This window comes from Lutjanus erythropterus, chromosome 6 (genome assembly GCF_056507025.1).
Source record: "Lutjanus erythropterus isolate fLutEry1 chromosome 6, fLutEry1.hap2, whole genome shotgun sequence".
Classification (NCBI taxonomy): Eukaryota; Metazoa; Chordata; class Actinopteri; order Lutjaniformes; family Lutjanidae; genus Lutjanus; species Lutjanus erythropterus.
The window spans coordinates 29,988,271-30,012,969 of record NC_139322.1 but is presented as its reverse complement, the minus strand read 5'-3'; the positions used below and the strand labels follow the sequence as shown (position 1 = coordinate 30,012,969).

At 39.6% G+C, this 24,699-nt stretch overlaps 1 protein-coding gene across 1 annotated transcript in view; it reads left to right on the top strand.

Moving 5' to 3' along the window:
- Positions 1-559: 559 nt before the first annotated feature.
- Positions 560-24,699, top strand: part of sema3h (sema domain, immunoglobulin domain (Ig), short basic domain, secreted, (semaphorin) 3H) — a 63,842-nt gene continuing 39,702 nt past the window's right edge. The window contains exon 1 of the mRNA XM_084721606.1: positions 560-769. Coding sequence (XP_084577732.1) covers positions 670-769 — 100 coding nt within the window. The 5' untranslated portion in view covers positions 560-669. The remainder of the gene's footprint in view (positions 770-24,699) is intronic.

Genomic DNA, 24,699 nt, shown 5'->3' with positions numbered 1-24,699 from the left:
AAATAGAAAGTAATGGGAAAGAAAAAATGCAACAAGAGAAACAGAGGGAGTGAGAGAGTGAGAAAATGAGAGTGAGAAAAATGGGAATCATGAGGAAAGCTGATTTGTCTCTCTCATTTCCACTTTAACTAGGTTTTCCTGGAGCAGTGAATAGGCGTGCGTGCCTGCATTTGTGTGTGTGCAGGGTGGCCACAATGATGGGATCTTGCTCCCTCCGCCTCCCAGAGAGAGAGAGAGAGAGAGAGAGGGAGAGAGAGAGCAGTCACATGCAGAGAGGAGCGAGGACGAGAGACAGAACAGAAGAGAGCTGTCAAGCTGCGAGGAGGCAGCATAGAGAAGACTTAGTTTTTTCTTGGAATATATTCTCCCTTACATCTCTGAAGCCCACACACACACTTAAAAGACATAAAGACACAAACACACAGATGGTTAAGTGTGTGTGAGGAGTGGTGAATTATTTTCAGGATCTGGACTAACTCAAGCCCGACTCACTTGGACTGTACCAGTGTTTGGATTCAGCATCTTTGTGACTTGGACTTGAACTCAGATCGGATTCAAATTGTGTTGAGATTCAGCACCTCACCTGAATGCAACACTGAGATTTTGACTGAAACTGTGCTGGCACTTGTTAGTTGCCTGAATTCAGCAGATTTGAAGTGGAGGAGGAAGATGTTTTGGTCGGTGACAGTGGTCCTGGTTGCCCACCTCGGGGCCACCTTAACAGGGGCATGGAGAGCATCTCAACCAAGACTGCAATTCACGCACTCTGGTAAGAGACAACCTTTTTTTCTTTCTTTCTTCTTTTGGTTTTAGTGTTTCAAGCATTTCTTCACTCTTACTGTCTAATACATTTGTTGTTCTCTCATTGTCCACACACACACATGCATGCAGGTGACTGGAATCACACGCAGCTTCTCATTTTTCACTTTTCTTTCTTTCCTCTTCTATTAATGCCCACACACTGTCATGCGATAGGCTATACGGAGCACAAATTATACCTTTGTCTTGCTGCCCCTCTACCTGTCTCCATCTACTCTTTTTTGTTTCTTTCCCACACTGCCTCACTTCCTCTGTCTGTGTTATCACCTGTGTTGAATTAATCTTTCTGCAGAAGTCAGATTTTACCGCCCACCACACTTTCTCTTCTCGCCATGAGGTCTATTCAAAAGTTGCATAATTTAAGTGCTCATTTTGTAGGTCTAACATTAAATCAGCAGCAGAATTTTGTTCCTAAATTCAAAATTTATAAAATGGTTACAGTGTATTACAATAAGAGCAGGTGTCAAGGACATAAGACATCTTAAAGGCAAGTTATAGATTTAGTCTAACTTTGGTCTCACTTACATTGTTTTAGCCATCATTTCTCTCTGTCATGATAACGTTGTGGTCACCAAGACATCGCTCCAGCAAAGTCAGACAATTAATTAAAACACATGTCAGACAATTAGACAAGCTGAAAACAAGTTAATACTTTAGCCAGTTTATCTATACCACTTTATTTGTAAATAAAACTCAAAGTCACTACACCTGAAATGTTGCTAGTTTTCTCTTATTACACCGGAAACCTGTGCAGACAGAACTACAGAAGAGTAGAGTAGGTCAAAGTTGAACCAGGCAGGAGAAGTCAGTTTTTTAAAATCTGTGCTGGATGTTTACACATGTATTTTGGATACTAATTTTACAGTTCATCTGTGTTTTCTCTTCTAAATAAGATGGCTAAACCACAAGATCTGACTTTTCATGTCCCTTGAACTTCTTTTTAGCGATTCAGATGTTCTTCTTAGATCTCAGGAATTAACTTGATAAGTACAATTAGTATTAAGTAAGTAGTCAAGTATTATGTTACTATTACTGAGAGGAATTATGGACAAAATGTTAAAAATAAGAAGCTGTAAAAGAAGATCGTCTGAAATTTACAGCTTCTTTGGCAAAAATTCATTGCAATATCAATTAAGTGTTATTGACATCAACAGCTTGTCCAGAGCAGATACAAAGCACAATGATAGCTACAAGAATGCAGATTGGATGCCATTTCATTGGCTTTAGATTAATTTCCTGTAGGAATTAAATCTTTTGGCAACATCTATTTGGCAATTAAGCTTCACACCAAAGACATCCCCCCTGACATAAACTGACTTCTTGACAGCACACACACCCCCTCAGGATTTGAAATCAAGTGTCTCTGACTGTTAGTTTCAGTTATGGCCGACAAAAGAAATAATTATCGGATGGCAGAAATCCCAGATCCAGATCACCACCAAATTAATTATTTCTTGGCCCCAGGCCGATCTGTCCACCACAGTGAAATCCATGCAGACGTTATTGCAAAACCTGCAGACAGACACAAAAGAACCTCCTTAATAGGAGGAAATGAAAACTCCTTTCAAGCAACATATGAAATTCTAGTGTGTTATTTAACATACGCTGTTGTGGATAACTGATTTGTGCATTGGTATGCTTCAGTATTTCACTCTCTTTTTCTTCATACACTTGTTAGTTGCCCCTGTGCAGCACATTACATAAACACATGTTATTGAATTGACATGTCAGTGTTGAACAGGAGCATATTCTCTCCCGTCAGTAGGTTTGTGCATGCTTCAGTTGGAGTGGACGGGTCCTTTTACAGGCTGAGGCTGTGCCGCACAAGCTCCTAATAGTTGTTGGCGTTTGTTGTAACCTGGGGAGCAGCAGTGGGGTGGGGTTTGTCTGACTGGAGCAGGATGCCCCCAGTAAGGACAGGATTCAGGACTTTGACCCGCGTTGGGTGTTTTGTTGTCTGGGTTTAAATCGTGACGGTCAAAACTAATGAGAAAGCAAAGCTCTGTGTCTTTTAATTAACACAGGATTTGGGATTGATCTTTTGCCTTCTCAGACTTATTTACAGTGAATTGTCCTCAAATTACTGTAAAAGCTTTTTTGAGGCTTCCATGCCTTTAGTTACAGTGAGATAAACTCATCTCTCCTTTAATCATGTTTACCAGAGACACTGTGGAGTAAGAAACCAACTGATTACACATTCTTACATAAGCCGAAACACAAAGGGTCTGCGAAGTAGTAGATGTGATAAGACTGAAGTCGACCAATCGTGACCTAGAAAGTACAGAGAGAGGGAGAAGGGAAACCTTGTCAGATTCTCCCAGGTGGGAATTTAGATCTAATGAAATGTGAATGTGAAAATGTGAAGAGCTGCTAAAGTAGCTGCGTGCACATTTGTGTGTGTGTCTGTGACTTTGTGAGCACACATGAACTGTCCTTGAGGATATTTTTTGTGTGTGTGTGGTTGCACATCCTTGAATGTGTGTATGGACTGTATAAAAGTGTGTGTGTGTTGGTACATGTAGTTTTATTTAAGTCACTTTGAAGATTGAGCTTGTGTGTACATAAATAGAGCTGTTTCAGTTCCAGGATTTCTGCCCACCTCCATCTTTGTTGTGTGTTCTGATAAAAGAAATCCTTGTGTCTTTGTACAACTGAGGTTTGTGTGTGTTTTTATATCTACTGTGGTCAGTATGCTCATCTTTGGAAAGAGATCAAAAACATAACGTATGATGAGTGTATGGATTGTGATGAGCTACATGTCCTGGACATCATTATGCCTGTGTGTGTTTGTGCATGTGCGTTCATCCTCTCTCTCTCTCTGAGGGAGCTCCATGCTGTGGTCATATCCCTTCTCATCATCACACAGGATTTTTGTAGACAGAGGTAAGAGATGATGATATTTTGTTACAGAATTGCTGTAATTAGAAAGGGATTTTAGCTTTGACATTGAGGTTGTTTGGCAGTTCAGACACACTGTACATTTTGATTTTCTTTCGTCTGTTGAATGGATAGCTGACATCTAATTGAAAAACTGTTAGTGTCTGACATTTAAGCAAGGTATTTCACCACGTTTGCAGAAAATTGGCGATTATAAAGGGCTGTAAACCAGAAACTCAGCACATCCCAGTGATTTAAGTGGAGTGTTGCAGCAGCAAAATGATGAAAGCAAAAAAAAAAAAAAAACAGATAACAACAGCAACAGCTACAGAAGATGAAAAAAGACAGTATGAGAATCAACTAACCAAATTATATGGAATATGTGCAGTTTGAGATCAGTAATTCAGTAAACCTCTTAATTGTCAATATAATAAACAACATAAGATAGATGATAAGGGAAAAACAGAATATGAAGAAAAAAGTGAAACTGCAGAGAAATGACTAAAATTAATATTTTAGAAACACCTCGATTTAGCAAACTAAATTTAGTAATAAAAAAAACTGTAATAGTGCTGTTTTACATTCTTGCTAACAAACATTCTGTAAAAGAGTGTGACCATTTTAATGGGTGATATTGGAGAAAAAACTGCAGTGTAGACTAAACTCTTCTGCAGACTAAGTACCTAATAATTTAGCTGATTTTCACATTTTAATTTCCTGCGCTGGCTGAGAAACTGCTCCAACCACTGTGCTATGTTTGAAACAACATTAAAACCACTGGAGAAACTCTGAAATCCATCAAACTGAAAATGAGGCTTTTTTGACATTGAAACATTTCACCTGCCAGCAGCATTGAACTATTTTATTTAAACAAACCAGTTGAAACAGCGGAGTTCTCATCAGACTGAAGCCGTGTCTCAAGTCTGAGTGGCATACTGATTCGAATGATATGTTATGGTGTAATGGTATGTACATTTACTGAAAAAAATGACAAAATCTGTATATATACTAACTCAGTAAGATGTCAATGAAAAAAACTACATTCACTCTATTTATTGACTGTACTTATGTCCGAGGATGCAGTGTGTAAAAAAAAAAAAGGAGCAGCTGCTCACAGCTGGAAAAATCTTAGAGAAACAGAATGGTGATGTGAGAGAAAACATAAAAAGGAAAACATAAAATATTTATTAAATCTTTAGGAAAACATTTTTTCTTCAAAAGATCACTTCACAGATTTTACATGTCAAAGTGAGTTTCCATTCTACAAAACATGTGTATAATGTATTTCTTGGCTGTAGAGCAGCTTTGTCAAGACTGAGAAAATGGAAGAAAACATCACTCAACCAATCTCAGTTTATTCTTCAGTTGAATTTTTAAAGATTCTTTGTGAGGCAGAACAGTATGCTGTTATTAGAGCTGTTTTGGAACGGGTATAGTCACGCGATACCCAGTTCTACAAATAGTGTCACATTATTGCACTGATCAACAGATGGAGTTAACATGACAAGATACACAGCAGGCCCCAGAAGAGTCGGAAAAGAGAAGATCTAAAATACTTGAAATGTGCTCACACATTTGTTAGATATCAACGATACACACAATGCTTTTTGGTTAGTAACACTGAATGTTAACAAAAGTACTGTTTGCTCACAAGAAAACTCACAAGGACTCCTTTAACTGAAATATCTTAAAGGTTGCACAGATGCCAGTAAAATACTTTCTAGCAAAGGGTGGTTTCAGTCCATCTCAGTTATGGGCTCAACATACTTGTGCTGCACCACTTTACTGTCAGTCACCCCCGATGGGACCTGAACCCACAATCCCTGGCTTAGGAGGCCAGAGCCTTATCCATTCAGCCACTAGGGCTTCACATGTTTTTCAGTCAAGTCATGTATTGATTTCCACAACAAAGCAACACTATAGGAAGCACTTTATGTGTTTTTTGGATGACAGGACAATGGCCCCTGATATTCGTGTGGCAGAAAGAGGAAAACAAAAAGAAGAGGGAGAGACAGGTGGAGACAGAATACAGCTCTGACACTGTGCTGTCAAACTATGACGTAGTGCCAGAATGTGTGAAGAAGAACAGGGAACAGCTCGAACGCTTTAAGAAAACAGAGGATATCTTTAGTGTACTCACTGAAGCTCAAAAGATGGTACCTTTATACATCGGTGAAGTGAGCACACTTATAGCCAGTTAATTATACCATGTATTGAGATCAGTAGGTTAGCTAGCTGTCTTTGGCCTTAATTCAAGTTTTCCTTTCACAATGCTAGCCCTCTTTTAAACAGAGGAAGAACACCATAGTGACCTATGCTGGATGGCCAACCTGCTCCAGTGCTGGTTAACTTAAAGATAGAGGACATATGATTTGTCTGAGCTGTTCATAAACGCAACAGGATGTCAAATACCAAAGTTTTGGGTTGGTGAAGCGTCCTGCAAAAAATGAGAAAAAATAAGGAAATACAGGCAGAGGGCAGGATACAGCCACCACCACACACTTCGAGTGGATCATAGGTGATGATTCAAAGGGATTATGTAATATCAGTTCAGTTCCTCATTCATCATTCTGATGATGTAGCTCATAATTGCCAGATCTGTCTTTTTCACGTTGTAGCAGAGTTAACAGAGCAAGTTGATGACCAGTTTTGGGTTATCCAGAATCACCAGTATTAGGCTCAGTGAAGCCAGGTAACCCAAAGAAAGACAGACTAAATTGAACCCACTTGGTGATAAAGGCCCGAGGCTGATCATCTGCTTTACTTATAAGATGCTGCTGACCCATTCAGAGTGACTACAAATATGAGTTTACAAAGCGGTCAGAATGCAGTGGATCAAACTGCCCCATTGCCCTTAAAATATTGATAGCAGAGTATGGTTTCAGTCAATCCACACATGGGTTATGGGCTCAGCATGCCGCTGTTGTGCCACTCTGCTGTCGCCCACTCCCTGGTTTAGGAGGCCAGTGCCTTCTCCATTAGGCCAGTGAGACTTTGCAGATGGTCCCCTGTTCTGTTGACATACAGTGAGTTCTGCTACAAAGCAACAATATGCACAACACTTTGGCTTTTCAATAATAACACTGAGGCTACAGTGGCAGTAACAGAGAGAAAACAAAGAAAAAAAAGAGAAACAGAAATAGGAGGAGACTGTAAAACTGCAAAACATATAGAAGTTGTAATCCCTAATGTAGTGTAAACTGGGTTAATGTTAATGTCTTCTGTGGCTCTATGGGGAGGTTTCCAGAGCAATGATTGACACTAATATTATTAAGGACTGGCCCCACGGGCCACCAAGCCCCCACATTTGGTAGGGCCCAAAGTACAGTTTTGGTGGCCAACTCTAGCAGCACACACTGCAATACTTTACATTAGATGTGTCATATTCTAGCCACTCAACCTCCTGCTTCTTTTCACTCCTAAATTTAAGTTGTGGATTTGTTTTTTTCTAGTGTGACTTCTGTGTTTCTGGTTCTTCCATACAGATAGTGTTAGCAGTTCGAGAGGGCTTAGTAGTAGTCAAAACCAAACAGTAACCGCCTGTTAAATGTCCTAAATAATCAACAGTCAGAACTCATAGTCTGACAGGGAAAGAGTTCCTTTCACTCTCTCAGAGATTTGTTCTGATTGGTGAGGTGTAATCAGACTGACTGACCAGACAGCTTCATGTGTCTGAAACAAAAAAAACAGCTTTAAATACTTAAATACATGCCTGATTACCTCCTAAGCCCACTCTCTCTTAATGACTAAATTATCCCAGTTATTCACTCAAACTTCATGTCGCCCATATGCGGGAGTGGGCTAACACACACATACACACACAGGCAGGCATGCACACACACACACACACACACACACACACACACACACACACACACACACACACACACACACATGCACACACTCTTATTTTAGTGTAATGAGTCTATTATCCCAGCCATTCAGTGGACGGTAGTGTGATTTTCTTGATGATAGATGGCAGTTAGTGATACCGTCTCTCTGCCACACACACATACTCACACACACAAAAGAGACTGTTCCCTGCAAAACATTAGCTGAAACATGTTTAGAGGCGCACTGCACACAGAACTACTGAACTAATCACATTGGACACGCCATATTAAAGAACACAGGAAAAAGCACTGTATACTTGAACAAACCCAGTCATAAAGGCAAATATTCAAGAGAAATAATTATGTAAAACATATTTATGTGACGGTCCTATACCTGCACACATAAAAATACACACACACACAACCACTTTAACTGCTGTCACAGTCTGCAACTGCTTCATAAACTCATAACTGTCACATGAGAATATAAAGATTCATCGTCACAATCACAGAATAAAACTCCATAAGTGGCTCAGAGGAGGTTTGGATGGTTTATTAACTCGGTGTGAATCTATTTCCCCACACAGAGAGTCATGTTTTATTCATACAGCATTCAAACGGTGAATTGTTTGCAATAGAAATTTAATGTCAGTCACTGGAGAACATTTGAATTGAATCAAATGAATTTGTTTGGCATGAGTGGAGACATCGGCTTTGACCTTTGACCTCTATACTGCTGATTGCTTGTGATGGTTGTAATCCAGGCATTTAAACGTATCCTGCTGTTTCCCTCATTGTCTTCTTGGACAAATGCCCATATTATAATGTAAATGTAAATGAGTCCTTTTCAATTTCATTCTATTAGCATGCAAATTGCTTGGTTATACTACACAGTAGATTAGTTCATCATTGTCCAGATGCATGTTTGCTCATGTGCATGTTTGTAAAATTCAATTTAGATTTCTTAGAAAATATGTTTTGAATATATAGCACTCAGATACCTTAATTTTATCAGTTGTGAGTTTATGCTGCCCAGACATCCCCAGCGACACAACAGTTGAGGAAATTTACAGAGCCATAAACAGCTGCTCTCATACAAAACCCAGATGAAGCAACTGTTTTCAATAAAGCAAAAGGTCATTGTGTAGCTGAGTTGTCTGTGTGAGGAACAAGCCTACATACATACAAATCAGCTGTTGTCAGCTGATTTGGGCACTGCTGGAGCTCGTGAAAACTTTTGCTTTGCATACAAAAAAGACTCCTGAATCTTGAAATATATCTTAGTTCCCTCTCAGAGAAAAATGAAATAAAAATAAATGCCTGCGTAGTTTTCTTCTCTCAAGAAAACAAAATGTAGGATTTCAAATATATGGGCTAAACTTTAACTTTGCTATTAAACACAGGTCTTTTTGGCAGTGCTTTGCTGACATTTGTTGAAGGACAGTGTGTAGGATTTAGTGGCATCTATCATTCTGAATACTGTTTTCCTCACCCTCCTCTTCCAATTGTGTAGGAGAAACTAAGGTGGCTGTGAAAAATGTGAAAGGCTGTATATAGAGCCAGTGTATTCTGGGCTGCTATAGAAACATGGCGGTTTGACCCGCACCCTCTGTAGATACATATAAAGGGCTCGTTCTAAGGTACACATGTTAAACTCAAGGCCCGCCGGCCACATCCGGCCCATGAGACAATTATATGCGGCCCGTGAGATAATTTCATGTGTCTATTATGAATGGTCTGCCGGTAAATAGCACTCCCACCACTCGTACTACAAATCCTAAGCTGCACTGCAACAGCTGCCATGCAAGTCAAGACCTGTGCACCAACCGCTCCTCCTGCTGCTTTATTGAGGATGAGGATCAATGCATCGGTCAGCGCTTTTACAGTGACACTTCAGCCAGCCCCCAAAATAAATGGCCAAACGAAAAGTGGACTCTGAAAACAGGGACTTTCAAAGCAGGTGGGAGGCAGAGTGCCTGTTTGTCGACATCGGAGGTAAACCTGTTTGTCTTGTTTGTTGCAGTCTGGCTGTTCAAATTCATATTTCTGAATAAAACATAGTCAGTTTTAGACTGTTCAAGAAATGTTAATCCTGTTTGGCCCGTGACTTACACTGTATACTTAATAAGTCCCTGTGAATCTTACACATTAAGCTTTTGAAGTGTATTTTGTAGACTAAGAACTAAAAGCAATTCTGACTTGATGGCTCAATTCTTGTCATGTTTATGGGTTTAAAGAATAAGATTTCATCTTTCCAGCATCTCACAGCATGTTTCTGTACTTTGGCAGTTGTAATCATCCAGTATTTAGGATGGACTAATTCAAAGAGCTTGTTATTTTCTCCTTGTTCTGGAAACCTGCACTTAGATGAAAATATAATCTTGGTAAAATTTTCAACAGATGGCCAGCTATATGTACCAGGATGCCTATATTGAACCCTGCTTTTATTTGATCCTCTCTGCAAGCTAAGAGGTGAAACCTGGTTCTTGTTGTATGTTGTAAATCTTCCTCCTCTTTCCCCAACCTCACCTTTCCCTTCTCTCTGTGTACTAATAAAGCACAAAAGCCTTCAGAGTGGTATTAAAAATCAAGAGATATTTCATTATTCATTTATTCTTTCAGATCTGTTTCTATCTAGGCCAGTGCTTTCCAAGCTCAGGGCTGGGATGTTGCTGAGATGTGGATTTCACTGGGACGGTTATCTGGCACAGAATCAGGCTATTCTCTATTATTAATTTTAATGGAGGCAGTCCCCAACAGTGGCGCTACCATTGTGTGTCACTAAATGAAACGGCAGCTGTTTGCTCATCCCACACTTAAGAAAAAACTCAAGTAAGGCAGATGTTTTCTTTTGAGGACAATCTTATTTTGCAGATTATTTGTATACTAATTTGGGGAAATATAAATTATAGCTGTAACCTAGGTTTTTAAAAGACTGTAGCCTGCTATGCTGTTTTAAAGTCACTTTTCCAGAGTATTTGGAGGACCTCATTACATTTTCTTGCAACTAAACTTTATAAGACATAAAAACCCCTGATTAAGGGGCTTGGTGCTTGAGGGTTTTCTCCTCTCTCTGGACAGACAGTGAAAAGAGTCTAATTACACCCTTGTTTTGGCAACAACCGCTCCTGACAACAGTGGACATGCTGTAAATTCACCCTCGAGAGGTTTCTGGTGTTAATATTAGAGGCTATCTTTAGCCTGAAGCCTGTAATTAAGCAAAAAAAACCCCACAAGCTTCATATTTCTTCCATTTCCCTTAAGTATTAATTTGCACCAATCTGCTCTGCTGTCAATAATCTAGAGTTTCTCACCTCTTCTCCTTGGCTCTTACTGTGTGTCAGCATTTCTTTCCTATATAACATTCAAGAGACGGTAGAAAAGTTTTCATTCCTGTTACTCAGGTGCACAAGTGGTCAGGGGATTTAAGTCAAAAGCAGTCAAAGCAGAAATGCCAAAACGGAAAAAAAAAAGAAAAACTATCACACAAATTTTTCTTGAGCTAAGGCAAAATAAATCTATCATCTCATAAGTCATTTTGGCCGAGAAAAAAGTTTTAGTAACTCTGAGCTGGACGTCTTGGGTTGTTTGTCTTTTCAGCTTTGTGCAAACGTATATTTCTCACTGCATTCCTTTCACTTAGCTGCATGAGGGAATTTAATCCACAAAGACACACTTGACTCCTTGGTCTGCTGGAAGCCAGAAGTAGACGGGGATCAACGGCACTAAGAGCAGCTCTAACCACAAGTTTACCTCATTAGCTGTAGATGAAGACAGGCTGTAGATGCAGGATATGAAGGTGTGCAGACGTGTAGCGGATCAAGATGTAACTTTTTCTGCAATGATTGTGATGAAAGTGAATTTAATTGATGGAAAATGTCAGCTTATAGACTCCAGTCAGGCCTACATGTACATATATGCCCGAAATATCTGATCTTTAACCCTTGGTGTTAGCGATCTGACATTCCCATAGCTGCGTAAACAAGAAGAAGCCACAAGAATTTGATTCCCCCTGTTTTGTCAGTGATGGAAAGATCAGACAAGTGCCACAAAAGGTTGTAAGTCAGACTTCCTTTTCCTGTTTAAACAGAACTGAGACTTATCAGAAAATAGAGAGGATGTACAGTGACAGATAGTGGTTTTTATCATCTGGCTGGGCTTGAAAGTAGGCATTTTGTCATAAATTTAACCCTCAAAGCCTATTAAGATATAAGTCTGGACTCACTGTAGACATCATCCATAACCTGCACAGGACATATACTGCCCTGTTGTCCACCCATTTTTAAGATGTAGTGATATTGTTATTGCCCATTTCTCCAAAGAACATGTCCGCAGAGCATACCGTATGTCTAACATGCTTTGAGGCTGAGCCAAGAAATAGAAGCCACAGACGATTTAAAGACTGCAGTGATTTTTCTCTCTGATAGGTGTGGAGATACCGAGTCTCGAGCAAAGTGTTGACTTAACTCTTCTGTAGTTAAATCACGTGCTAGGCTGTGAGGGATCACACTGCAGTAGTGGTTTTCTTGAGTATCTGTCACCAGTCCAGGCCGCTAAGGGTTGATTGTTTCCTCTTGGCAAAAATCTACTTCAGAGTCGTAAAACTCAGCCTCAGCCTCAGCCTCACCACTGTGATAGACAGATGTGGTACTGACTCGACTAAATTGAAAGCGCTGAATTCAAGCTTTTGGCCAATGTTTCCAAAGAGATTATGCTTTATACTTGTTCCTTATGAATGGATTGCAATAAAAATGTACACTCTGTTTTGGGATTAAAGGCTTGTGTATTGCCTATTTATGTATGAAAATAGATACATCCATTTTCAAACTATGTAACCATCACTGTCCACATACTTCCATGGGTCCTTTACACTGACATGGATGTTGAGCAATATATGTACTAGAGGGCTCTGTACAAAGTCAAAAGTTACCCTGAAGAAGAAGAGTCAAATGTTTCTGACAGCAATAAATATAGCAACACTGGAGGTTCATGTACCTCTTGAGAAAGCAGCAAAAGCAGAAATGGCAGTATAGATGGCGGAGGTCTGTGTGCCCATTAAATACATCGGAACACGTGAACTTCTTCATCGTGGTCGTGTGTCATTTGATGACTACCTGCTCGGTTAAGTCCATATCAGTAGGCTTTCAGAAATCGTGCCCAAATACAGATGAAAAGAATGCAGAGCATGGACAGAAAGATCTGTTCATACTATTTATTTTATGCATATCTATCTATAAATTATCCTTAGTAGGAGATATTTTTTAATTGAGATATAATGTAAAAAGTATACTTGCAGAATAAAAAGTAAGTTTAAGTCAGGCATGAGATGATACAATGCTTGTTAGGGAATTTTCCAATCTTAAGGCAATGTGCTAAGGGCTTGGAGCCATTGAGAGACCTACACTAACTTTACAGTGTTTTTGTTGCAAATCAGATTATTGTTTGGGAGGGTTTCTTGCTCTCAGTGCAAGAACTAGTTAGTAGGGTGAAATGAGCATTCACTGGGGTCACCTGCAGTCTTTTGTCTTTGTCTCATTAGGATGAGAAATTAATATTGCGTTATTCAAATGCTAAAATCAATTTGAAAGATCAGGATGGGAAAAAGGGACTAGCTGTTGCTCCTCATCAGGAACATCTGTCTGTGTAGCTGTGGGCAAAGTATTTAACTACCAGCATTGTTTTCCACTGGGCGGCCCCCACATGAGGCAGTCTGTAACTGTGTGAGTGTGAAGCAGAGAAAACAGTGAGTGTTCTCAGTAAACCATCTTAAATAAATAAAGATAAAAAAATAAATTAGATTAAAAAGTAAACAGTGAATGGACTGTAATGTGTGGATGTATGTAGTAGCATGGCAACCCATGCTGAACAGTCTGATGATGATGAATAATCATATGCGCCAAGGTTGAAGGTCAAGCTGTCCACGTGGGTCTGGTCTGCTGGTGACACAGTGCAGACATAGTATGTAGTGTGTTTGGCTATAATTTAGATGTGGTATGTGGTGTGTGTGTGTGTGTGTGTGTGTGTGTATTGGGGGAGCATATGGTAGAATGTGTGAGAAGATGTGAGTCCATGTGGAACATTAAGAAACAATAAGTAGAGATTATTTTGTGTGTTTTTGATTGGTCAAGAGGGTTAGCACCCCTTAGGATTAATTTGACAGGTTGAAAGATGATTCATATTATTTTTAAAAAGTTTTGAATAGGATTTAGAATGATCAAATAAGTGTAAATGAGTGAATGATACCAACATCAGACATTAGATACCTAATTATGGTCTGTTGTGAGCAAAACATATTATTTTCTCGATTAATCAATTAATAATTTGCCTATGATTAATTTAATAATTGATTAATTGAAGTTTATATTGTGATATGACATAAGTGTTGTCTTTCCTCATTTTAAAGGTTGCATGAGAGCAAAATGATGTGATTTTATGATCTTACTAGACTCTTATAGCTGTTCTATTATTTGCCTTTACCCGCTTTGTTATTACATGCACATTAAGATCGTTTATCAAAAATTTCATTGTGTTAGGCTAATATTTTGTGAAAGCACATCTTGAGAGACATAAAAGTCCTACTGTGTGATCTTGGCATAAGAGATAACAGTAGAGAGATTTTGTATGTTTGTCTGTTAAGAAATAATTTTTTTCATGTCTTCACATGAGTGCCCATCTGTATGCCTATAGGCTTTGTTCCCAGGCTTCTGCAGGCCTCCTGCTGTAATTGCAACAGTAATTGGTGAAGTGATAACCCCATTTCCACAGGAAATGTGCCCCGGTTTCCTCGCCCCCGCCACCATCATCCCCCTCTGGTGGCGCAGCCAACAAAGTCTTCCCCCTGGGAACCTTGCACCAGACAGTTAAAGTTCCCTGGGGCTTGGCGAGTAGACGAACAGACGGACAAAGACACAGACACACAAACAGGAGCAGAAACAAAACATGCGTAGCTTACAGACACAGTTACAAGGACCGTGCTGTAGGCTGTGAGAGAATAATTGGATAGATGAATGATAACTGTAGCATATGTGTGTATGTGTGCGCAGCAAAAAGTGGTGTGTCTGAATGTGGAAATAAGAATAACTCAGTGTGAAATACCAGGAAAATAACAAAGTTGGACTCCCATGAGTGAGATAACGATTGAAATGAGACTTGATTTTTTCATCATCCTTTCTTTCCTTTGTACTCTTGTATGTCAGTTCTATTTCACTGTGCCAGTGCAAACTCCTGCAAGGCTTACAGAACTATTATTGATATGTGTTGTACTCAGTTGGAAAATTTTCCTCTCTAAAACTTGTCACAATTTGTAAACTGTGGAAGGATCCAGCACTACCTGTCTGCTAAACAAATGAGAAAACACCTTACCTATCTAGCAGCGTGCAGGTCTGGGCTTCATCTCAGTCCTGTTGTGCTCTTGCGGCGCCAGCATGGGAAAGCTGCTGACATTCACCTTATGCTCAATGGATACTGAAGTTGTTCTGTCTTACTGCCTCCTCTGTTGTGTCCGTTAATGTGACGTCACTGCACCTTGGTTGCCAGCCTCACCTTGACAGTCACAGCTGAGCTCAACACAAAAAAAGTCAGGACAGGCTTGTTTTTAGTCCATTTATCTTGTAATAAAGAAATATGATGCTTTTCTGTCAGTGACTTTCCCATCTGGGCGGCTTCTGAAGATTCTGTAGCCATTAGGGTTGGGTGATATATTAAAATTCATCAACTAGCGATTGGCGATATATTCGTCCCTTCTCCATTCTGGGAGAAGGGACGAAGATGTGCGCAAGCAGCAAATTCACTGTTACATGTGCTACGTACTACATCCAATAAAGAAAATGAATTCACAAAGTGCCTAGAAATGAAACATTCACACCTGTTATCCTTATTAAACAGAGAGGTACAACCATACACCCTCTAAATTCAAGCTTCTCCCTTACTCAACAAAGACAAGCTTAATTGGCCCAATAATTCCTTGTAATACACACTTCATTCAAACTCAACAGAAAAGCATGTAAACCTCACCAAAACCATTTTTGTTTGTTTGTCCACTGTGTCCAACCAGTTCTGGTTTGGTTTTAATAAATCCTTTATTCACCACGTTAGACGTTTAAAGAGTCTGGTTTTACAGGCTGTTTTCCTCTCACTCCTAAACCAATTCAGACCAGTCTGCTCCAGTTTTGTGGTTGTGTACTGTGCCACTGAATGAGAGGACGGTGCAGCGGCTGTCACCCTGCAGACCATTACATTAGCAAATAAGACAATGAATATTGGCCAACCCCCCCCCAAATCACCGATAGGCTGTATATTCGTTCAGTCACCTGACCCTAGTTGCCATGAATCCTGGCATCTGTAGTTGCTAAACTTTGGATGTAAATTAAACTTGAATTTGTAATTAATTCTTATGAGAGTCACTATTTTTTATCATTTGATTCATGTCTGCACAGCACACCATGCAGTAAATGAGATAATGCACACAGAGCTGATCATTAATTTAAAAGTTTACCTCATGTTGATCTGAGTTAATGACATGACTCGCTTGCTGTATCTTTTCCCATTTGTCCATCTTATTAAATTTTCATGTGGAAAACTTAAATGTAGGAGCTTTAATATAAAATTTGCACGGTATCATTTGAAAACAGCAGCTATTTGGCAGTCTTCTTACTCATGTGCAGGTGTGTGTGTGTGAGTTTTTGAATGCCAGCACCCAGACACATTACTCTGTGTGTGTGCGGATGTATTTGTGTGTGTGTTGCAGTGCAGGAATGTTCTTAGCTGTATCACACGTCACACATTTTCTCTAATCACATCAAGGTCCATCACAGCTCCCATGACCAGCAGCCTTTAATCTAATGTTCACCATGGATAAAAATACCTACCACTAACACACACACACATATGAATGCACAAACAGTATAAACACACATTCACAGTGGCAAATATAGACAGCCAGACACTTGTGCCAATATAAAGGAACCATTCATGCACAGACATTTTCAGTGTGTGCGTCTGTATGTATGCGTTCATATACCAGTAGGATTATGTCTTAGCGTTTCTGTTCTTTTACGTCTTAACCTATTCCGTCTTTGATTCCTAGTGACAGGAGTCAGAGGCCAATTGGCTCAGATCAAAGATCATGACCCTCGTTGACCCTGCTGTCAACTTGATGCTGATAAGAATGGCTGCACTCAGCAGGCCTGTGTGTATGCATGCAAGTTTGTATATGTGTGTGTTTTTATAGAACAAGCAAGACCTTTTTGATATTATATTTAGCCTACCTATTTTAGATTCATATACTCCAGCTGATCTTTTTCTTGTGCAGATCACGTGCTTGAATTAAATCAGTTGATTGGTATTTTTTTTTTCTGATTATAGTTCTATGGAATAACTTGACACAGTAGTGATACTTTGGACAGAAGGTCAGAACTGCTTCAACTGACTTGAGAAGGTCAGAACATTTTGATGTTAGTTGAAGCAAATTACCATTTCCAAGCTGTACAGTCCAAGGTAGAAAGCCTCATATTTCTACTCTTTATCAAAGCTCTAATCACAAAACTGAACGTCATCAGGTGAGTCAGGCAAGTGCTGTGCTGAGATCTTGATAGACCTTTATAGCGGCCCAGAGGTATTTCAGCTTGGGGCTCCTGGCCCGGTGTAACATAGCCTCCTTTTGCAGGAAAAACAAACCAGGAACAGGAAGATTGACCTTCAAACTGACCGAATCTGAAGTTCAGGTTCCGATTAATTCTCAAGATTCAAGATTAAATAATTTGTTACCAGTGAGTCTTTGATTGGGAGTAGATTAACCAGATTTGCTCCATCAGAATAAATAAAAACGGATATACGCTGGCAGATAAATATAACACAAATGTCTAGTCATTATTAACAACCCACAAGGGGATACAGTTTAATACAAATCATGAACAAACCTGATGGTGAGGAGTTAAGGTTCCACTTCAGCTGTGCAGGCTAAACATTGCAAAGTATCACTTGCATCAGCATCTCCAGCATGAACTCAACTTTATCATCCTCATTGCTTCCAGGAATGTTCAGTAGACAGAGTCTGGCTCCCCATGATTGGTTCTCAAGGTCATCAGTCCAAAAAAGATTAATTTTGTGTTTAGAGTGCTCTGATGGTGGCGTCCACCACCATTAAGTGTTCAGAGTTATCTCCAGCAACAGAGCTGAAACTTCAGTTCATAGCCATAGCTTCAGTTCAGCCACAATTTCTTCAGTTGCTACTGCAGATGTTCTCTGCTGTGGTTGTGGCAGCAAATGTTGCTGGAGTTTTTTTGGGGGGGGTCTGTTAGCCTGTTTCATGCTCTTAGAATTTCTCATTTTGCAAGTAAAATGAGAATTAAATCTAACTGGAACATTTTTGTCAAAGTTTCAAGGAAAAAGCTTGGTAAAATAAGAAAGTTACTTAAAGTAGACTGGGAGCTTGTTCACATGGGTCCTTTCCATACATTACAACTGCAGACCGCTTTTGATGACATTAAAGGAGTGTATACTGTTTGGTGGTTGTGGATCACAGTGAATACAGAGAAAAATGAAATGGTAATGAAATAGGAGCTACATGGCTGCAGCGCTACAATTTAGCACCATACTAAGTAGTATCCACCAAGCTACAGTAAATTCAAGTAAATGCTTTGCTACATCCTGTAGGAGTCCGCTACAACAATGGTAAAAGTTAAAACTCAGTGTTTTGCTATGAAAACTCATCACAAAGAGCTTTTAGCAGAAAATTTAAATTGAAGTTTTCAAGTGACATCTGTATCATAGATACAGGCAGGAATGTGAAAGCCATTAAATTCTGTTGAAATTATTACATGGTTCATATCAAACTAAATGCAAAAAAATTACAAGCTACAGGATAGTTAGAGGATGAAAGGAAAAGAAATGAAGAAATATTGCACTCAGAAGTAACCATAAATTACCCAGTCTCTTCATAAAATATAATTATAGTCCATCTTTATTTCTAAACCAGCTTTTCCCACAATTTAAAGTGGCTTCTGATATTTTTCCAATATTCTTTGCTTTATGTCCTCCTCTCTGTGCCACATGACAACTGGCTTATTTTGGAATCAAATTGTTCTTCCAACTTTCAATACAATTTGAAGTAATTTGGGGGCCGAGAGTCATTTTAAAAAATCAATTGTAATTCAGAGTTTCTGAAAAGGCTGCAGAGTTTGAGAACAGATTGCCTCTGGGTCGATAAAATCATCACAAACTGCCACAGACGAATACTGGCAGTTTCACCAACACTTTGGCTACGACTTCTCAGAGCATTCATTCAGAAGTTATTGTAGACTGTGGGGTGGATTGGTTGACCTCTCCTGACCGTGTTTGGTTAATAATGGTCAAAGATTTAATTTAGTCTTGGCAGGTGTGTGTGTGTGTGTGTGTGTGTGTGTGTGTGTTAATATCCTGTTGAATGTTGGTATAGTGACAGAAAGCCAGGCAGCAGGGCACAGACAGGGCTTTCTATATCCTAAAATATCCATAAATGTGTGTAGCTGATTGTATGCATGAAAGTGTGTGTGTGTCGTGTCAGTGTGTGCCCTCCCATTAACGAAATGGCTTTGATGTCTTGGAAAAATACTCCATTATTCCAAACTGCCCCTTGTGTTTCAGCCAAAGTGTTGATGAGAGGTGTGGACCATATCGTTCATCTTTCTGTGTGTGTGTGTGTGTGTGTGTGTGTGTGTGTGTGTGTGTGTGTGTAGGAGACATAGGGGGTGAGGGGGGGTGAGGAGGCAAGGCCAAGGGAGACCCCTCAACACACCACACACCCCCTCTCAAATTATGTCGGCATGGTTGCTGTTGCCAAGGCAACTGTCCCAAGAGTAAGGGTGGGGTGGGTGCAGCTGGTGTTTCACGACTGAGTCAGGGGTATGAATGTGTGTGTGTACGCGCATAGTGGAGAAAAGAATGTGTGTGTTTTTTTAATAGTGAATAAGAGCCATTCATCTTTGTGAGGTCAGGATGGGAGACATTTGACCGGGGCAAAATTTTCCGAAAATTTTGCGCGATGTGTTCAGGATAAAGAAAGAAAGACACAGTTTTAACCAAACCAAGAAATTGAAAGGGTGTGTGTGTGTGTGTGTGTGTGTGTGTGTGTGTGTGTGTGTGTGTGTGTGTGTGTGTGTGTGTGTGTGTGTGTGCATTACTAAATCTAAATTTCCTTGAAAATTGAACATGTGCTGACTCACCAATTGCACTCCCTTTTTATCTTTGCAAACATGTATGTCTGTGTATATATGTGTGTGTGCAAAGCCATTATCAGTTCCCTCTTGCAGATGTGAGTGTCATCCTCTGCCATAATGCTGATTTAATGCACTTCAAAGTGAGGATGTAAGCTGTACTTCAGCCTGTCTGACCCAATAGGATCTTGTGACGGTTACAGAAGCTGAATGTTGCTGGTGTTTCCACTGCTGAGGTGATTTCACATTCACTTAAGCTGAGCTTTTCCCTTTATACTGAATTAGGTGAGGTTCTGTTGCTCTTGTGGCACACATACTATAATACGGATGAAGTGCTGGATGCTTGAGTAGGCAGAGCAAGGCATGAATTCCACCAGGGTCGGATTCCCCGTGAAGAGGGTGGCAGAAATGTCTCGCCTTCAAATGGAAGTTGTGAGGATGTGGTTTCAGTTTAAAAAGCTGAGGATAGAATTTGCTCAGAATGCCAATATTTTAACCAGGCGACAGTCAGGAAAAATGGACATTGTCTTGTCATATTTTTAAGACCAAAAGCTGGCAGAAAAAAAATAAATTTCAGGGAGGATTCTTCCAAAATCGTAAATCCAACATTTGGTCCTGAACATGGAAAACAGGAAACACAACCATACACTGTCTACACGACAGATATTGCATTGCAGAAAAAGCACATGTGTTGTTCATAACAATAATAATCACTGCATAGCAATCATGTGTGCTGTTTCTGGACCTGGTATTGTTCATGCTGGCTCACTGGTTTTGGCTTACTAGGACACTGTAATGGAACAGAGTCTGTTAATATTATTACTTACACCTTTGCTTTTCCTGCTATGACAAGTCAAAATGTGGTCCAGGGTGGAAAACATCTATAGAAGTCAAAGAAGAAGACTAGAAGTCATTTTCTATTCAAATAACACAATAAATATCTCTAAGATCTCAGATCAGTATTTGTGTAAACATACATTGCCAGTATCTTTGTCATTCTCTGTAGACTAACTTGTGATATTTTTACTCTGGCTAATCCATCCTCTGTATCAACTAAAATCTCTGTCAGTGGAGAGGTAGCAATGTTGAAAAATCAGAGAAAGCTTTTATCTTCCTTTGTAAAGGGTCCAGATTTTGATGCACTGCTGCTGCACAGCAATTGTGTGGTAGAAATTTCTACTCGGTGAACCTTTTCAACCTGCAGCCAACTAAATGAAAAACTTGAGCAATGCAAACAGAAAAGTCACGATTCTGTTGAACTCATTGTGCTGGTGATGCACCCACTGAGAATAATGAAGCCCAGATCAGTGTGAAGCCAAACAGTTTTATCTCGCTGACCGTTTGCTGAATATTAACAAAGTACCCAGTGGCTAATAAGCAGAGATTCCCTACTGAGCGAAAGTAGAAGTTTCTGCATCTGCCATTAGTGTGCAGAACTTTCCTATCCTACTGTGACTGTTTCTCTGGTTCAGATTATCTCTTCATTTCCACTGCCTCATGTCTTCTTCTCTATTTTTCTCTCCACATTTCCTTTCTGCTCATCTATCTTTTGTGTTTTCGCCTGACTGTCAGCACATTGTGGTTCCTCTCTTGCATTTGTCTTTCTTTCTTCCTCCTCCTCTCACTTTTCTTCTTCATCCTGATTTCTCAGCCCTTTTCCCCCCATTACTTTCAGCCTTTCATTTTTCTCCTCTTCTCTGTCATTTTTTTCTACTCCTCTCTTCTACCACACTTGCTCAGTCCTCCCTGCTCTTTCGCTCACCTGTCACCAATCCAATAATCATTTTGTAACCCTGTCGTCATATCATTTTTTCCATCTGCCTTCCTTACTCTCCTCTCCTCCTCCTCTTCAATCCACCCATTTATTGATCATTTTTCACGGTTATTACACTACAATTTTCCCTCACACTTTTGGCTAGTTTTCCCCTTCATCCTCCTTTCTCACTTGCTTCCTCTTCCTCTTCAATCCTCCCATATGCCCATCATTCCCCCCACCATGTTATCGCTAAAAGATTTTTACAGGCACTGTCTTCTGCCCTCATCGACCTTTCCTGCCCAATCCCCACCTGGCTTTTCCCATTCCACCTCATCCTGCTCATCCTCATCATCATCCATCACTACTTATTAATTTCTTCCATCAGGATTTCTTTCACTTTGCTGTCTCCTTTTGGTCTCATCCTCCCCCTTCTCCTTCTCCTTCCTCCTCATCTGTCTATCATCGTGTCATGTTTTGACATTTTTCCTATTCTCATCTCGTAACTGTCTTCACCCATCAGACCATTTTCATCTTGTTGTCACTTTGCCATGTCATTTTTCTCATCTTCTCTCCCCCACGGCTCCTCTCCCCCCATCTCCTCCTCCTCCACTTTTTGACTTTTTCCACCTTTGTTATTTTTCTCTCTGACAATTGCTGTGTTGTTTATGTGCACAGTGAAAAATGCAGACAAGAAATGTTTAAGGTGATAATCAAATTCAACAAATTAAATTTTTCCAAATTTTCATTCTTCATTTTTGTACAATCACAGACTTTCCTTTGGTCCAAAAGAAAAGTAAACTTGAAGTAATATTCAGGTTAGATCGCATAATTACAAGCCAGCCAGGCACTGTAAACAAAAGTCCCATGGGCTCACAGCATGCAGCTTGTTAGTTGGGCAGAGTTGTGGAAACCTGTCATCCCACCATATTTGAAATTTTGATAAATCTGGATTGGATTCAAACTAACCCGATTAAAGTTTCTGTAAATTTAATCAAGCATGATGGACTTTTTAGCACTCCTTTTGTCTAAAAGCACGAAAAGAAATGAGTAAATATGTATACACATTGCATGCATGGGATAGATGCATTATTGTTATAGCCAAAGATACCTGTTACTGGAGCACTTCCTTGTAAGATGTATTCTTGTAAGATCTGGCACTGTTTAGAACTTTCACTTGTCTTTTTGGCTGTTAATGTTACTTAAAACAAAACTGAAATCGTAACAATGTCCACAGTGGTGGATGTGAAAGGATTAATGCCTCTTTAGTTTAATAAACCAGCATATTTCAAAACAGCTAATAGGATTGCAAATTTTGTGCATCTTCCTTAACTTATTGTTCAACTGATAATCAATTAATAAAGAATGCTTGTCTTTTAAGTGTAATTTTAACAATTGCAACAGCACATACATGTTACATAAAACAATTTATGAAGCTCAAACAGTTTAAACAAACAATAATAGAATAATAAATATAAAAAAAGATAATAAAACATTGAGCCTCTCGCTCAAACCAGCTGCTCTTGTCCATTTGTCCTTATTCAACAAACAGCTCTGCCAAACAAAACCATGTTAAATTGGGGACAGTGACTAACAAGGCAGACCAAATGAAACTGTGAGAAAACTAAATTCTTAATGACAATTAATTGATTAATTATTAATCATTGTCCCTAATAACTACTAAGACACAGAAGTTAATGTCTTTTTCCTCCTCTTTTCTGGGTCTGAGCTGTGGTAGGCGCAGGTTGGCCTCAGCAGCTGCAGATGTCTGTCTTATACCTCTTCCTTGGAGATGTTCAGCCATCCGATCATTCCAGGTGGAATATGTAATCCCTCCAGTATGTTCTAGGTCTGGAAAAGGGTTTCCTTCTAATTGGCCCAGAACATCCTCAAAGGGAAAATGCTGGGAGTCATCCTGTTGAAATTCAATTGAGAAAGAGAAGATTGTCCCAGTCACTTCAACACAATAGGCTTCTCTGAACCTGATTTGGGCCACGAGAACTTCACTACCACTTCAGTATCAGGTTTATTTGTTCATCTGTTCAACTGTTAAGATGATATGTTTCCTGTAGCTTGTTCAGATGACATTCTTAACCCTAAAGAGAACCACAGGTATTTCGGAAAAAGACAGAAACCTGCTTTTTAAGAAGTCTGGTGTGGTTATTCAGTCCTGTCAGAGTTTAAGTGGTCTTGTTGTCACCTGAGCAGACAAGTATTACTACAAGCTGCTCACAGTAAAATTGCCCTTTCTCTCACTGCAGTCTTCCTCTTGCCATTTCTTCATACGCACTTGTATTTTATATCCATTCTTTCATGATTTCATGGTCCTTTGAAGAAGTCTTGTCTCAGATCTTACCCAGACTTTATGATCAGTCTCCAGCACCTTAACAGTGTCTTCTCACAACATCTGTCAATATTTCCGCTTTTATTTGTTTTCCTTCTCTTCCCCTTAGTCTTCACTTCACAATGCATTTCATTTAAATAAGTAAGTCAACTAAACTTTTCCGAACTCTTCTAAAATCTTGTTTTTTCTATTAAACCCACAGCCAACTGACATGATACTTTTCAAAGAACAGATACAGCAGAGTGTTGAAGGCATTCATTCATCACTTTTTTCTTAGATCCCACATCTGTTTCAGTGAGCTGTAGTTAGATAATTGCCACGTGTTCAGGGAGGCAAGGCTGTTTCAGCAAAATTTAATGGATACGGGGCAGCCACTGTGATGTGTCAAGCAAACTTACAAAACAGACAGGAGAGATTCAACAGGTTTTAACTTTACCATACTGCATTAACATTTGATGGAGACAGATACATCAACAACTATGTCTTACAGCTTTCTATTGCAGGTTTACAAAAATTGCTTGACATTGGTAGGGAATTTCTCATACACACTTGACCTCAACATCCTGTTTAATTCAGTGAAATAAAGCTGCTAGTTTTGAATGATTGATTTACACTAATGCTGCCCATGTTGCAAGTTAACACCCCTGAGATGCTATAAGGAATATTAACCAGATCATATCCTGTATGCCCTTTGTGTCAGTTCAGTTTCATCTGCTTGAAGACACATGCTGTGAGTTAAAGAGGAGTTATCCATCACTGCAAAGGAAGAAGCACTGCACAAATGGCCCCTACTTGAATAATCAAAAGCTATCCATGATATCTCCTTTATTAACAATGAGCTGAGTTTACTGCTGCAGTGAAAGATGGTAAATCATTAATATC